Raw genomic sequence first — 18,232 nt, 5'->3', positions numbered from 1 at the left:
GTTATTCAATTTGATGTTTATATGTTTGTTTTCTCTCATTGTTCTCCAGACTTCCCCCCTTTTCTCTTTTGTTTTAAAGTAGATTAATTAATATATGCCTTGGGGTGGTTTTCTTTAATTTTACCCTTTTGAGGTTCAACTAAGCTTCTTTAAATTGTAAATTTATATAATTCACCCAATTTGGGAAATTCTTAACCATTAAGAGAAAAACAGCTTTAGTGAAACACAATTCACATACCATACAATTCACCCATTTAATATGTACAGAGCAGGGTCCAGGTTGGTGGTGTGGGAAGGTCCTAAATTCTCCTCCTCTCACAGACACACCATATTTACAAATAGGTACGGATCATTTCTCTCTGCAAAAGATTTGAGAACTTGATGGAATCCCCTCCACAACAAAAAATAAAAGGATCAAGACAGATAGGAGAATCAGAGACCTGGTCTTACAAAAAACCTCAACCCCCAGCACAGCAACACACAGTAGGGAAGAATCTCACCAGACCGGTGCTTCTCCCTGAGGAGCAAGGGGTTGGTGCCTTACATTATGCACTCTGTCCCCTGGTATCTGCACTGGAAGGATGAGTGCCCAGAATATCTGGCTTTGAAAACCAATGGGACTGATGTTTGGGGGTGCCAAAATGCTGTAGGACATTGAGATTCCTTTCTTTTAGTACTGGTGGTTGGTCCTGCTTGCCTCAAGACCCAGAGAAAAAAAGAGCCATTCCAAAACTGCCTAGATTATATGTGAGAGAGATTCATTTGTGTATTTGGGGGCATCTTCTGGAAAAGGAGACAGTCCAGATGTTCCCTAGAGAGAAAGATGCTGGTGGATGCCACTGTTGTGCTCTCCACATAGCCTGCTAGCACAGGTAGACTGGTTCAAATGCAGCACCCGTCCACCACCTTGCTGGGCCAGGCAGGGGTGAGCAGTTATGACACCTGCTGAAACTGGAGGAAGCATGGATTGTTGCAGTACTACCCAGTTTCCTTCCTGGGGTGGGCAAGTATGAATGATCATGGAGTTCTCCTGCTCCCTTGCTAAAATCTGCAAGCACAGGTGGTCATGACATTTACCCACACCCTGCCTGGACTGGTGAGTGTGAGTTGTCACAGCATACTCCAGTTCCCAGCCTGAAGCCTGTGTGTATGTGCACAAAGGCTCTCTCTGAATGGTTGAAGCCCATAAGTGCCTGCAGACATGTTTCCCACATTTGCCTTCTGAAGCCTGCAAGTGTGTCCCACCCACTACACTCTCCAGCTGCCTTGCTAAAGCCACTAGGAGCATGAAATCCACACAGGGATCACCACTTGACTGCTTGGCCCTGGTGGCCAAGAGGACTGGAATTTAAGAGCTCCATGGAATTGTAACAATTGGAAAGACAGCACTTGGCAGGCCCCAGGGCACTACACATAGAGCAGAATGAAACACAACCCCAATCTTCCTGTATAAAAACCCATTTACCTGTCCTGTAGCTTTAGCCTAAGGAAAAGGTTTCTTGTTACCCACATATCTAGAGGCTAAGGGGCATCCCCAGGGAATGTAAGCAGGAAGGCGCCATCTTGCACACCCCTTTGGCTTTGCTACAACTTGACAAGACTTCCCAGAAAAGAGCTTATACACTCATCTGGAGCCCTGAGTTTTGCAACTGTCATCCAGGGGACACCTCCAGATCTCCTGGTCCAGAAGCCAACAGGGATTATGGTTATGGCCCCGCAGAACTGTATATATTTACATACATTAAAAACTGCTGCCTGAGCATCTTGCTTTGAGCTAATTGAAGTTCATCCACTTGGATTATTGACAGGTCTTGACATATTCTCAGCAATGGGGGCATATCAAGAATAAATCAGGTGGTTTAGATGGCCATAAAGGTGCAAGAGACAACTAAGAGCTAGGGCAAGTTTGAACAAGAAGGATCATCACCACCATGAGAGACGATGGACTCTGAAAAACAAACAGGATTCTAGAGTGGAGGGGGGTGGGATGATGGGTTAGCCTGGTGGTGGGTATTGAGGAGGGCACATTCTGCATGGAGCACTGGGTGTTATGCACAAACAATGAATCATGGAACACTTCATCTAAAACTAATGATGTAATGTATGGGGATTAACATAAGAATTAAAAAAAAAGAATACTAAAAAAAAATTAAAAAATTAAAATTAAAAAAAAAAAGGATCATCACCTGCTCAAGGCCACTTCTTCAAGGCTGAGTGAGGTGGCTGTTACACCTAATACATAGAAATACATAGAAAAGTAAAATGAGGATACAGAGAAATATGTTCCAAATGAAAGTAAGGGACAAAACCTCAGAAAAAGACCTAATATTATGGAGATAAGGAACCTTTGTGATAAAGAATTCAAAGTAATGTTCACAAAGATGCTCACTGGTTTTGGGAGAGAATGGATGAACACAGAACTTCAGCAAAGATATAGAAAACAAAGTACCAAACAGAAGTCATAGAGATGAAGACTGCATTAACTGCACTGAAGAATACATGAGAGTGGTTCAATAGCAGACTAGATAAAATAGAAGGACAGATCAGTAAGGTGGAAGGTGAAGCAATGGAACTCACCTGGATGGATCAGGAAGAAGAAAACACAATAAAAATAAATATGAAGATAGCTTAAGAGACCTCTGCCAGAACATCAGTCAGAATAACATTCACATTATAGGGGTCCCAGAAGGAGAAGAGAGTTAGAAAAAGGGGCAGAAAATTTATGTGTAGAAATAATGGCTAAACATTCCCCTAATGTAGGGAAGGAAACAGACATCCAGGTCCAGGAATCCCAGAAAATTCCAAGTAGGAAAAACCAAAGAGAGCCACACCAAGACACATTATAATTAAAATGTCAAAAGTTAGATATGAAATCTTTTTTTTTTTTTAAGATTTTATTTATTCGAGACACACAGAGCGCATGAGCAGTGGGAGAGGCAGAGGGAGGGGGAGAAGCAGACTCCCCACTGAGCCAGGAGCCCGATGTGGGGCTCGGTCCCAGGACACTGGGATCATGACCTGAGCCGAAGGCAGATGCTTAACCATCTGAGCCACCCAGGCACCCCTAGATATGAAATCTTAAAAGGAGCAAAAGAAAAACAACTTGTTACATACAAAGGAAATCTCATAAGGCTATCAGATTTCTCAGCTCAACTTCCTTGAAAGCAGAAGGGAGTTTTAAAGTGACATATTCAAAGTGCTGAAAGGAAAAAAAAAAAAATAATCCAGGTAAGTATACTCTACCCAGGAAGATTATCATTGCAGCTTTGAAGGGAAGATAAAGAGTGTTCCAGACAAGCAAAAGCTAAAGGAGTTCCTCACTACTAAATCAGCCTTACAAGAAATATCAAAGGGGCTTCTTTACTCTGAAAAGAAATCCAGTAGTTAATAACAAGAAAACATACAAAAGTAAAAATCTCATTGGAAAAGATAAATATAGAGTTAAGGAAATGGTTAAGTCACTTATAAACTTCTATTAAGATTAAAAGGAAATAAAGTAGTAAAATTAACTAAAACTACAATCATTAGTTATGGGATTTATAAAATAAAAAGATGTAAAATGTGACATCAAAACCATAAAATGTGGGGAGTAAAAATGTAGTTATGGAATGTGTTCAAATGTAAGTTGCCATCAACTTAATAGACTTATATACATAGGATCATATGTGTGAACCTCATGATAATCACAATGCAAAATCTGATAAAGGAAGTTTTCACCTTTTAATGTTTGTGAAGCCTGGTCCTAGGCTCCCAGGGAAGCTATACTTCAATATTTACCAAGGTCAAAATGATTTGGCAAAACCTCAAAGCACGGGTTCTATTTCTGGCCCAATCACACATCATACATCTCCTGCATTAAAGAAAATAACCAAAAAGGAACATTCTGAACACAAAAGTTAAGAGAAAGTAAGAAACTTCCCTGCTTCCCATAAGATTAAAGTCATACAGCCCAGCATATACTAGAAGCTTAAGGTCTACAACTTTCTGCAATGTTCTTTGTGTAATAATTTGTAACTGTTTATGTAAAAAAATGCATATACCCTACACTAAATGTTCCCCTACTGAAGCACTCTCTTCTTTGTGAAGAAGATTGTGTATACCAGACAGTCCTAACTTGAGCTTGAATAAAACTGTTTTTTTTTAGAAATTCTAAAAGGGTTGCTCATTTTGTGTAAATAAAAAACAAAATGTAGGGTGGGGAGTAAAAATGTAGAGTTATGGAATGTGTTCAAATATAAGTTGCTATCAACTTAAAATAGACTTTTTTTTACATAGACTCATATATGTGAACCTCCTGATAACCGCAATGCAAAATTTTATAATAAATACACTAAAGAAAGTGGAAAAGGAATCTACATATTAACACTAAAGAAAGTCATCAAACCACAAGGAAATAAAGAGAAAAAGAAGAAAGGAACATAGGGGAACTACAAAAACAAATCTTGGAACAAAATGAAATGGCAATAAGTACGTACCTATCAATAATTACTTTAAATGTAAATGGACTAACTCCTCCAATCAAAAGAAATAGAGTGGCTGAATGTGTTAAAAAACAAAACCAAAACAAATCAGAAAGACATGTCTATATACTTCCCATGAGAGATTTACTTCAGAAGTAAGGACACACAGACAAAGTGAAAAGATAGGAAAATATTTTTTCATGGAAATGGAAGTGAAAAGAAAGGTGGTATAGCTACACTCATATCAGACAAAAGAGACTTTGAAACAAATACTATAGTGAACAACAAAGAGAGACTCTATATGATGATAAAGGGGTCAAGAAGATCTAATACTTATATATTGCACCCAAAGTAGGGGCACCAAAATATGTAAAAGCAAATATTAACAGGGAGAAATTATTAAATGAAGAAATTGACAGCAATACAATAATAGGGATTTTAACATACCAGTTACATCAATGGATAGATTATATCCAGACATATATGAACCTTGTTTCAGAAAGAAAACATTCGTCTTCAATGATCATTAGACTAGATGGACTTAATAGATATATACAGAACATTCCATCCAAAAGCAGCAGAATACACATTCTTCTGAAGTGCACATAGAACATTCTCCCAGATAGATTCCATATTAGGCTACAAAACAAGTCTCAATAAATTCAAGAAGAATAATATGAAGCATCTTTCTGACCACAGTGATATGAATCTAAAAATTAATTACAAGAAGAAAACTGGAAAAACTAAAAATGCAGGGTGAGTAAACAACATGTTACTGGACAACTACAGGGTCATAGAAAAAATCAAAGGAGAAATTAAAAAAAAAAATATCTAGAGATAAGTGAAAACAGAAATACTACATACCAAAACTTGTCAGATGCAGCAAAGTACTAAGAAGGAAGGTCATAGCAATAAAGGCCTACCCCAAGAAACAAGAGAAATCTCAAGTAAACAATTTAACTTTACACCTAAACTGGAAAAAAATCCCAAAGTTAGTAGAAGGAAGGAAATAATAGAGGAAATAAGTGAAATAGAGACTAAAAAGACAGTAGTGAAGATCAATTAAATTAAGAGCTGATTCTTTGAAAAGATAAAATAAATTAAAACTTTAGACTTGCCAACAAAAAACCAAGAGGGCTCAAATAAGTAAAATCAGAAATGAAAGAAAAGCTACAAGTGATAACATAGAAATACAAAGGGTCATAAGAGATTATTATGAAGAATTATAATAAGACCAGCTTTAACCTGAAACCAACACCAGACACACAGACTTAAAAAAAAAAAAAATTATAGGCCAATATCCCTAATGAAATGAGATGCGAAAAACCTCAGCCAAATATTAGAAAATGAATTCAACAATACATTAAAAGGATTATATGGGGTGCCTGGGTGGCACAGTCAATTGAGCGTCTGATGCCTGGTTTCTGCTCAAGTCATGACTGAGCCCTGCATCCAGCTCCATGCTCAGTGCAGAGTCTGCAAGACTCTCTCTCCATCTGCCTCTCTCTCTCTCTAAAATAAATAAATAAATTAATTAAATAAATAAATAATTTTTGAGACGCCTGGGTGGCTCGGTTGGGGTCAAACACCATGTTGGACTCCCCACTTGGGGAGTCTGCTGGTCCCTCTGCCCCTCCCTTTCCTTGTGCTCTCTCTTTCTCTCTCAAATAAATAAAATCTTTTAAATAAAGGATTATACATCATGACCACATGGAATTGATTCCAAGGATGCATGGATGATTCAACATCTACAAATAAATCAACATGATAATCTGCATTAACATAATGAAAGATAAAAATCATATCCTCTCAGTAGATGCAGAAAAGGATTTGACAAAATTAAACATTCATCTATGATAATTCTGAACAACGTGGGTATAGAGGGAATGTACCTCTATATGATAAAGGCCATATATGACCAATTCACAGCTAATATTTAACAGTGAAGAGTTGAAAGCTTTTCCCTTAAGATCAGGAATAAGACAAAGATGCCTATTATCTTAACTTTTATTTAACATAGTATTGGAAATTCTAACCACAGCAAGTAGGTGCATAAAAGAAATAAAAGCATTCATATTGGTAAGAAAGAGGTGAAACTCACTATTTGCAGATGACATGATGCTATATATAGAAAACCCTAAAGACTCTACCACAAAACTATCAGAGCTAATAAGAAAGAAATCAAGGAAACAAATTCATTTTCAGTTGCATCAAAATGAATAAAACAGGAATAAATATAACCAAGGAGGTGAAGATCTGTACACTGAAAAATAGCAAGTATTGATGAAAGAAATTGAAGAAGAAACAAATAAATGGAAAGATATTCTGTGCTCATGGATTGGAAGAATTAGTATTATTAAACTGTCCAAACTACCTCAAATAAACTACAGATGCAATGTAGTCCCTATTAAAATTACACTGAAATTTTTTAGAGAACTAGAACATTTTAAATAATTCTAGGATTTGTACAGAACCACAAAACCCTGAATAGCCAAAACAGTCTTGAGAAAGAACGAAGCTGGAGGTATCCTGCACCCTGATTTTATTTATTTATTTATTATTTATTTATTTAATTTTTAAAAATGAGAGAGAAAGAACGAGTGGTGGGGAGGGGCAGAGGGAGAGAGAGAAAGAAGCAGACTCACTGCTGAGCAGAAAGTCCAATGCAGGGCTTGATCCCAGGACCCGGAGATCATGACCTGAGCAGAAGGCAGATACTTAACCAACTGAGCCAGCCAAGTGCCCCATGCACCCTCATTTTAAACTGTATTGCAAAACTAATCAAAACAGTATGGTATTGGCATAAAAACAAACACATTGATCAATGGAATAGAATAATGAGTCCAGAAGTGAAAACACCAGTAGTCAATTTATGACAAAGGTGGCAATAATATACAATGGGGAAAATGCAGTCTCTTTAATAAATAGTGTTGGAAAAACTTAACAGCTACATCCTAAGAATGAAAGTGGAACACTCTCCTACACTATATACAGAATTAACTCAAAATGTAATAGAAATTTAGCTATAAGACCAGACACATAAAAATCCTAGAAGAAAACTTAGATGGTGATCTCTTTGATCAGTCAGTTTTAGCAATATGTTTTTTGGATGTGACTCCAAAGGCAAGGGAAGCAAAAGCAAAAATAAACAGATGGGACTACTTCAAACTAAAAAGCTTCTGCACAGCAAAGGAAAACCAACAAAAAATGAAAAAAAAAAAAAAAAACCTACTGAAAGGAAAACATATTTGCAAATCATATAACTGGTAAGGGGTTAATATCCAGAATATAGAAAGAACTCCTACACCTCAATTACAAAAAAACCAAACCAAAGCAAACCAAAGCAAAAGTTTTAAAAAAATTGGCAGAGAGGTGTGCCTGGCTGCTTGGTCAATAGAGCATGCGACTCCTAATTTTAGGGTTTTAAGTTCAAGCCCCATGTTGGGTTTAGAAGATTACTTAAAAAATAAAATCTTAAAAAATTTAAAACAATGGGTCAAGGATCTCAATAGACATTTTAACAAAGAAGACATACTAATGGCCAAAAGGTATATGAAAATATTCTCAATGTCACTAATTTATCAGGAAAATGCAAAACAAAACTACAGAGATATTACCTAACACCTGTGGAAATGACTATTATCAAAAAGATACCCAGTGCTGGGGAGAATGTGGAAAAAACAACAAATAAAACTTTGTTTTATTCATTTTGATGCAACTGAAAATGGATGTTCATGTTTTTTGGTGGCAATATATGTGGGTGCAGCATCTATGGAAAATAGTATTGAGGTTTCTCAAAAAATTAAAAATAGAGCTACTGTAGGTAGGATCCAGCAATTGCACTACTGGGTAACATTGAAAAAAATGAAAACATTAATTCAAAGAGATATTTCCACTTCTATGTTTACTACAGCATTATTTAAATAGCCAAGAGATGGAAACAACCACGTGTCAATTGATGATGAATGAATAAACAAGAAGTCATGTATTTATGTATGTATACACACACACACACACACACACAAGAGAATATTACTCATCCATAAAAAATGAATGAAATCCTATCATTTGCAACCACATGGATTTACCTTCAGGGTATTATGCTAAATGAAATAAGTCAGACATAGACAAATACTGCATGATCTTATGTACATGTGCAATAAAAAGAAAACAAAACCCAGATTCATAATACAGAGAACAGATTGGTGGTTGCCAGAAGGGTAGGACACTGGGGAGGTGTAATTGTTGTAGGAAATTAAGAAGTGCCAACTTCCAGTTATAAAACAAATAAGTCATGTGTATATGATGTATATAGTCAATAACATTGTATTAAATATGTAAGGTGGTAGATGGTAACTAGACTTATTTTGGTGGCCATCTTGCAGTGTATGCAAATGTGAATTCATTGTGTTGTACACCTGAAAATAATGTAATATTGTATGTCAGTTATCTCAAAAAACTAAAATGCTTCTACACAGCAGAATATTAGAATATTTACAGATATGCACAGCTATCAACACAGTTTTAGAACTTTATCACATCATAAACATTTTACCCTTTATCTGTTACCCCCATTTCCTTATCCCATACCCCTAAGCAACAACTAGTTCATTTTCTGTCTCAATAGATTTTTCTCTTTTCCAAATTTATATGGATGGATTTGCCATTATTTATTTAAATAATTCTTTCTGTATCTCTCTTTTTTTCTGGGATGTTAATTATATGGAATTTAGATTTTCTCACATTCCATATGTCTCTGAGGCTCTGTTCATTTGCTTTTAACCATTTTTCATTTTCTTCTTCATACTGGTTAATTTCTGTTGCTGTATCTTCAAGTTTACTATTTCCTCCACCATCTCCATTTTCTTAGCTAACCCAGTATTTTTTTAAATCATATATTATTTTTGTCTAAAATTATTTACATTTTTTATAGTTTATATTTTCTGCTGATAACTTTTTATCATTCCATTCAAGTGTGTTTATTTTTTTTTTCAAGTGTGTTTATTTTTAACCAAAGCACATAGTTATAATAGCTGCATAATCCTTGTCGGATGTTTCAACATCAGAGTTATCCTGGAATTGACACCTATTAATTTTGACTGTTTCAGCATACAATCTGCCTGATTAGGTTCAAGTTCTATCTCACCCTCTCTGTGTGATGGTTCCAACATTAATTATGTCTTCAGATTGTTTGGGTCAGAACTCTGCACGTAGTAACTCAGTAGTTAGTTTTAGACCATATCAGTGGTTGGTGTTGCTGTTGTTTTCAAGCCCATTGTTAGGCTTCTTAGATTCTATTCCACACACATGCAGTTTGTTGTTGAGACCAGGAATTGTGTCTGTTTGTACACAAAATTAGGGGACCTCCTTCTCCCATTCTATCTTTTCCATGATATCTTCTATGGATTCTCCAATTCCCATGGGCCCTTTATCCTGATTCCTCTGACCAGAACTTAGTTTCTCTCAAAATTTTAGTCTTTCATGATGTCACACAGGTTTGTACTATTAGGGCTGCCCTTGGGATGAAGTGAAGGAGAGCATGAAAAAAATAACAGGAAATACCTCCCCTTACACAAACTTTTATTTTTTAATCATATGAGCCTCTTTTCCTGGTCTCTCTGATCAGATAGGTTTCTCTTGATTGGAGCTTGCCTTGGAGCAGGACTGGGAATCAAAAAAGAAAAAAAAAAGTGGGAAAAAAGCTTGTAATTCTTATGTTCACTAGCTCAAAAGTGCATATTTTCCTGTTCCTTTCTCCAGAAAGTGAGGTTTTTCTTGCAAATATTATTCATACCCACTGTGGAGTTCCATGACTCAGTATCTTCTTGGGTCAAAGTCAAGAGATAAAGGTTTGAAATAAACCCAGGAAACTCACCATAATGCTGGTTATTCTTTGAATTTTGTTCTCCCTCCCTTATCTGCTTGCTATTATTTAATTTTCAGAGTCCTCATATAGTTCTGCCCATTTTTAATTGAATGCTTTCTTTTTCCTTTGGTGTTTGGCTGGGGACAATATTACTGAAAGCACAAAGGTCATATGTTTAATGTATGTTAATAAATCATAGCAAAGCTCTAAATAATTTGAGATGAAACATTCAGCTCTGAAAGTTAAGGATTCTCGAGAACAATCTGAAAACCATATTAAGAATGTTCCTTTTCTAAGTACCTTCTATATGTCCTTTGACAATTTGTGTTTCAGTAAGTGTGGATCTTGTTAGATCATGATGGGAAATGCCGGGGTTATATTATTCTTAGTTCTTACTCTTGTTCTAGTAATCCTAAACTTCAGTTTTTGAACAATATTTTTCAGGTAAATGGTCTTCAAATGGTTGATGAGCCAATGGAAGAGGGAGAAGCAGATTCTTGCCAAGTAAGTAATTTCATTAACCCATTATGCTACATTTTTAAAATGAAAGAGAATAATGGGAAAGGAGAAAAATCATCTGTTAAAGAAATTTATTCAGGTAAGTTGATAATAAGCAAATTCAATTATTAATAAAACAATAATTTAAAATACAGGACAGTTTTTGTCAGAAATTTTTACATGGAAATTTTTTTAAACAACTTTATTGAGGTATAATTTATATGCCATGAAATTCACCCATCTTAAGTGTAATAATGAATGAAATTTTTACTTGCTAGTATATGAGTAACTGGGTTACTTAAATACAGAATCCTCTGAATTAAACTAAATAAAATTACCTTCAACTTTGGGGTAGAAAAGAGATCTAATGTAGAAATATTTAACCTGAGGTCATTTAAAATTCATTTCCTGGCTTTGAAAAAGTACTACATCTAAATTATATCAGAATTTTCTAACTAGTTTTATTTTTTTTAAGATTATTTATTTATTTATTTGACAGAGAGAGAGAGAGCACACACACAAGCAGGGGGAGCAGCCTAGGGAGAGGGAGAAGCAGGCTCCCCACTGAGTAGGGATCCCGATGCAGGACTCAATCCCAGGACTCTGGGATCATGACCTGAGCTGAAGGCAGATGCCTAAACACCTGAGCCACCCAGGTGTCCTTCTAATTAGTTTTAAAGACCATTTAGCGATGGAGAGGCAAAGATGGCGGAAGAGTAGGGGACTCTATTCCAACCGGTCCCAGGAATTGAGCTGGATATCTGCCAGACCACTCTGAACACCCAGGAAATCAGCCTGAGATGTAAGAAGATAGATCTGGATCTCTACAAACAGAATATTATAGGCAGCTGGATTCCAGGTATGAAGCAGGGAGCCATGATTCTGCAGGCATATATCAGAGGATAAATCCAGGGGGACGGAGCCAAGCCATTGGGATCCTATGCCGCCCGTGAGCAATAGCCACCTGCACTGGGGACAGGGCGCAGGCTCGCAGACCGATAGCGATGGGGAAAGGACTTTAGGGCAGCCCGCCAGATGGAAACCTGGAGTAGCAGGACCCCACGTGCGAACTGGGGGCAGCTGGCGGTTTTAGAAGCACAAAGGGCAGAGACGTGCCCTGACCTGGAGGCGAGGACTGGGAATGCTGCTGAGGGGTGCACAACCCAGGACGGTGCAGTTTATAGCAGCACACACAGAAAAGGAGATAGTGTGGCCTGGAGAGCTCACTGAAGAACAGACTGCGATCTCTCTGCTCTGAGGCGGAGGGTTGGAAATGATCTCTTCTGCTCTGACTCGCGGAAGAGATGTGGAAGCTGCCAGGGAAGGCTGACAGAGAACAAAAGCCCCCCAAAACAGGTTTTCACTGAGCCCATTCCCCACCAAAGGGAGCAGGGCAACTCTGACCATACAGGGTTGCCTGAGTAACAGCGCAGCAGGACCCTCCCCCAGAAGACAGCTAGGAAAACAAGAGGCCGACAACCCTTAGGTCCCTAGAAAACAGGTGTATCTTGCTTGGGTTGTGGTCAATAATTTGGACTCTATACATTCCCTCAACCACCCCTCAACAGTATGACTAGGAGGAGGAACCCCCAAAATAGGAATGACTCAGAAACTATGACTTATGCCACAGATTCACAAATTAATTCAGATATAATCAAGATGTCAGTGATGGAATTCAGGCTAGCAGTTGTGAAGACGGTAGCTAGAATGGAGAAATCAATTAATGGCAAAATAGAGTCTCTAAGGGCAGAAATGAAAGCTGAATTGGCAGAACTTAAAAATGCTATCAATGAGATCCAATCTAATCTAGATAATCTAACACCTAGGGTAAACGAGGTGGAAGAATGGATTAGTAATCTAGAAGACCAAATAATAGACAAGAAGGGAAAAGAGGAGGCCAGGGAAAAACAACACAGAATCCATGAAAATAGAATCAGAGAAATAAGTGACACCATGAAATGTTCCAATGTCAGAATTATTGGAATGCCTCGGGGTGGAGAGAGAGAGGACTAGAAGATATATTTGAACAAATCATAGTTGAGAACTTCCCTAATCTGGGGAATGAAACAAACATTTGTGTCCTAGAGGCAGAGGGGACCCCTCCCAAGATCAAGGAAAACAGGCCAACACCCTGGCATGTGATAGTAAAACTCGCAAATCTTAGAACCAAGGAAACAATCTTAAGGGCAGTTAGGGGGAAGAGATTCCTTACATACAGAGGGAGGAACATCAGAATAATGTCAGACCTATCCACAGAGACCTGGCAAGCCAGAAAGGGCTGGCAACACATATTCAGGGTACTAAACAAGAAGAACATGCAGCCAAAAATACTTTATCCAGCAAGGCTGTCATTTAGAATGGATGAAGAGATGCAGAGCTTCCAAGAGCAACAGAAACTGAAAGAATATGTGACCACAAAGCCGGCCCTGCAAGAAATATTAAGGGGGGGTTCTATAACAGGAGAAAGACCCCAAGAGTGATATAGAAAAGAAATTTACAGGGACAATCTATAAAAACAAGGTCTTCACAGGCAACATGATGAAAATTAATTCATATCTTTCAATAATCACTCTCAACGTGAATGGCCTAAATGCTCCCATTAAATGGCACAGGGTTGCAGATTGGATAAAAAGACAGGACCCATCCATATGCTGTCTACAAGAGACTCACTTTGAACTTAAAGATACATCCAGACTGAAAGTGAAGGGATGGAGATCCATCTTCCATGCCAATGTACATCAAAAGAAAGCTAGAGTAGCAATTCTCATATCAGACAAATTAGATTTTAAGCTAAAGACTGTAGTTAGAGACACAGAAGGACACTATATCATTCTTAAAGGGTCTATCCAACAAGAAGATCTAACAATTGTAAATATCTATGCCCCCAACATGGGAATAGCCAACTACATAAGCCAACTGTTAACCAAAATAGTCATGTTGATAACAATACATTAATTGTAGGAGACCTCAATACTCCACTCTCAGGAAAAGACGGATTATCTAAGCAGAAAATCAACAAAGAAACAAGAGTATTGAATGACACACTGGACCAGATGGAACTCATAGATATATACAGAACATTCCACCCTAAAACAACAGAATACTCATTCTTCTCGAGCGCACACAGAACTTTCTCCAGAATAGACCAAATACTGGGTCACAAAACAGGTCTCAACCAATACGAAAAGACTGAGATTATTCCCTGCAGACCATAATGCCTTAAAACTGGAACTCAATTAGAAGAAACAATTTGGAAGAAATTCACACACTTGGAAGCTAAAGACCACTCTGCTCAAGAATGTTTGGTTCAAGCAGGAAATCAAAGAAGAACTTAAACAATTCATGGAAACCAATGAGAACGAAAACACATTGGTCCAAAACCTATGGGATACTGCAAAGTCAGGCCTAATGGGGAAATACATAGCCATGCAAGCCTCACTCAAATATTAGAAAAATCCCGTATTCACCATCTAACTCTACACCTTAAGAACTAGAGAAAAAGCAACAAACGTTGCCTAAGCCATGTATTAGAAGAGAAATAATTAAGATTAGAGCAGAGATCAATGAATTAGAAACCGGAAACAGTAGATCAGATCAAATGAAACTAGAAGCTGGTTCTTTGAAAGAATTAATAAGATTGATAAACTACTGGCCAGACTGATCCAAAAGAAAAGTGAAAGGACCCAAATTAATAATTTTATGAATGAAAGGGAAGAGATCATGACTAACACCAAGGAAATAGAAATAATTACTAGAAATTATTATCAACAACTACATGGCAATAAGCTGAGCAATCTGGATGAAATGGATGCCTTCCAGGAAACATATAAACTCCCAGGACAGAAACAGGAAGAAATTGACAACCTGAACAGGCCAATAATCAGTAATGAGATTGAAGTAGTGATCAAAAACCTCCCAAAAAACAAGATTCCAGTGCCTGATGGATTCCCTGGGGAATTCTGCCAAACATTCAAAGAAGAAATAATACCTATTCTCCTGAAGCTGTTTCAAAAAATAGAAACGGAAGGAAAGCTTCCAGACTCATTCTGTGAGGCCAGCATTACCTTAATCCCTAAACCAGGCAAAGACCCCATCAAAAAGGAGAATTTCAGACCAATATCCCTGATGAATATGGATTCCAAAATCCTCAACAAAACCCTAGCTAAAAGGATCCAACAATACATTAAAAGGATCATCCACCACGACCATGTGGGATTTATCTCTGGGATGCAAGGGTGGTTCAACATTCATAAATCAATCAATGTGATAGAACACATTAATAAGAGGAGAGAGAAGAACCATACGGTCCTCTCAATTGATGCAGAAATAACATTTGACAAAATACAGCATCTTTTCCTGATTAAAACTCTTCAGAGTATAGGGATAGAGGGAACATTCCTCAAGTTCATAAAATCGATCTATGAAAAACCCACAGCGAATATCATCCTCAATGGGGAAAAGCTGAGAGACTTTCCCTTAAGATCAGGTGTATGTCAAGGATGCCCACTCTCACCACTATTGTTCAACATAGTACAAGAAGTCCTAGCAACAGCAATCAGACAACAAAAAGAAATAAAAAGTATTCAAATTAGCAAAGAAGAAATCAAACTCTCTTTTTGCAGATGACATGATACTTTATTTGGAAAACCCAAAAGACTCTATCCTCAAATTACTAGAACTCATACAGCAATTCAGTAATGTGGCAGGACACAAAATCAATGCACAGAAATCAGTTGCTTTCTTATACACTAACAACACAACAGTAAAAAGAGAAATTAGAGAAACAATTCCATTTACAATAGCAGCAAATAAGATACCTCAGAATAAACCTAACCAAAGAAGTAAAGGATCTGTACACTCATGAAAGAAATTGAAGGGGACACAAAAAGATGGAAAAATATTCCATGCTCATGGATCAGAAAATAAACATTGTTAAAATGTCTATGCTACCCAGAGCAATCTATACCTTCAATGCCACACTGATCAAAATTCCAATGACATTTTTCAAAGTGCTGGAACAAGCAATCCTAAAATTTGTATGGAATCAGAGAAGACCCTGTATCGCCAAGGAAATGTTGAAAAAGAAAAACGTGCTGGGGGCATCACGTTGCCCGATTTCAAGCTATATTACAAAGCAGTGATCACCATGACAGCATGGTACCAGCACAAAAACAGACATATAGACCAATGGTACAGAATAGAGAACCCAGATATGGACCCTCAACTCCATGGTCAAATAATCTTTTGACAAAGCAGGAAAAAATATGCAATGGAAAAAAGTCTCTTCAATAAATGATGCTGGGAAAATTGGACAGCTATATACAGGAGAATGAAACTCGACCATTCTCTAACACCATACACAAAGATAAACTCAAAATGGATGAAAGGCCTCAATGTGAGACAGGAATCCATCAAAATCCTAGAGGAGAACATAGGCAGTAACCTCTCTGACATAGCCCACAGCAACTTTTTTGAAGATACATCCTCAAACGCTAGTGAAACAAAAGCAAAAATGGACTTTTGGGACTTCATCAAGATTAAAAGCTTCTGCACAGCAAAGGAAACAGTCAACAAAACAAAGAGGCGGGCACCTGGGTGGCTCAGATGGTTAATCGTCTGCCTTCGGCTCAGGTCATGATCTCAGGGTCCTGGGATCGAGTCCCGCATCGGGCTCCCTGCTCCTTGGGAGCCTGCTTCTCCCTCTGCCTCTCTCTCTCTCTGTCTCTAATGAATAAAAAAAAAAAAAAAAAATCTTTAAAAAAAAAAAACAACCCAAAAAAAACCCAAAGAGGCAACCCACAGAATGGGAGAAGTTATTTGCAAATGACACTACAGATAAAGGGCTGATATCCAAGATCTATAAAGAACTACTCAAACTCAACACTCAAAAAACAAATAACCCAGTCATAAAATGGGCAGAAGAAAAGAAAAGACACTTTTCTGAAAAAGACTTACAAATGGCTAATAGACACATGAAAAAATGTTCATCATCATTAGCCAACACAGAAGTTCACATCAAAACCACATTGAGATATCCCCGTACACCAGTTTGAATGGCAAAAATTTACAAGGCAAGAAACAACAAATGTTGGAGAGGTTGTGGAGATAGGGGAACCCTTTTACACTTTTGGTGGGAATGCAGGTTGGTACAGCCACTTTCGAAAACTGTTTGGAGGTGTCTCAAAAAATTAAAAATAGAGTTACTCTATGACCCAGCAATTGCACTCTTGGGTATTTACCCCAAAGACACAGATGTAGTGAAAAGAAGGGCCATATGCACCCCAATGTTCATAGCAGCAGTATCTGTTATAGCCAAACTGTGGAAAGAGCCGAGATGTCCTTCAAGGGTTGAATAGATAAAGAAGATGTGGTCCATATATAGAATGGAATATTACTCAGCCATCAGAAAGGATGAATACCCAACTTTTACATCAACATGGATGGGACTGGAGGAGATTATGCTAAGTGAAATAAGTCAGGCAGAGAAAGTCAATCATCATATGGTTTCACTTATCTGTGTAAGATAAGGAATAGCATGGAGGACATTAGGAGAAGGAAGGGAAAAATGAAGGGGGGGAAATTGGAGGGAGATATGAACCATGAGAGACTATGGACTCTGAGAAACAAACTGAGGATTTTAGAGGGGAGGGTGGTGGGGGGATGTGTTAGCCCAGTGATGGGTATTAAGGAGGGCACGTACTGCTTGGAGCATTGGGTGTTATAGGAAAACAATGAATCGTGGATCACTACATCAAAAACTAATGATGTATTGTATGGTGACTAACATAACACAATAAAAAAAAAAAAAAAAAGACCATTTAGCTATTGGGCCATTCTGTGTCAGGACTATGTACTTGATCCTTGTTGTACAAGATCTTGTTTTACAGAAGAGTGTTCTTAAGATTTTAAGAAGGGTCTGCCTAAGATGTTCATCCACATTTATTTTGTTATTTTATGATTATCATTTCAATAGTTTTTTGGGGGTGGGATTATGGATTGTTAAAGCTAGAAAGAGTATTAGAGACAATATTTTTTAATAACCCCATTGTTTCGTTAAGTCTGTTGAGACCTGCAGATGTTCTGATTTATACTAGATCATCAATGTAACAAGTAGCGGAAGTGAGACTTATGACATAGTGCTCCTCATGTTAACTCATCTGTGTATTGTGTAGACTCAAAGAAGTGGAAAATTAGAAAGGCATCATCCTTCTCTTATTTAGTTACAGATAAAATCAACCTTGATATCTTTTTCCCCTTGAAACTGTGTTATAAGAGGACTTTTTCAGATAGAGCCAGCAGAGATATTTAAATTGGGTTTGTCCAAGATTCTTCTTTGAAATATATGTAAAAATTCACTATCTCTGCAGGTTGTGATGATGTCACAATAATCTTAGTTCTGATTAGCAGA

General features: G+C 37.5%; 1 protein-coding gene across 1 annotated transcript in view; it reads left to right on the top strand.

The window, feature by feature from the left end:
* The window catches only part of RPS6KA6 (ribosomal protein S6 kinase A6), a 195,025-nt gene that overhangs the window by 41,369 nt on the left and 135,424 nt on the right, over window positions 1–18,232 (top strand). Inside the window, exon 2 of the mRNA XM_035028805.1 lies at window positions 10,771–10,830. Within this exon, the coding sequence (XP_034884696.1) occupies window positions 10,771–10,830 (60 nt within the window). The remainder of the gene's footprint in view (window positions 1–10,770; window positions 10,831–18,232) is intronic.

Source organism: Mirounga leonina, unplaced genomic scaffold (genome assembly GCF_011800145.1).
Source record: "Mirounga leonina isolate KUSES-001 unplaced genomic scaffold, KU_Mleo_1.0 Mir_204, whole genome shotgun sequence".
Taxonomy (NCBI): Eukaryota; Metazoa; Chordata; class Mammalia; order Carnivora; family Phocidae; genus Mirounga; species Mirounga leonina.
The sequence above is the reverse complement of the archived record's forward strand: the minus strand, read 5'-3'. Positions and strand labels throughout refer to the sequence as shown.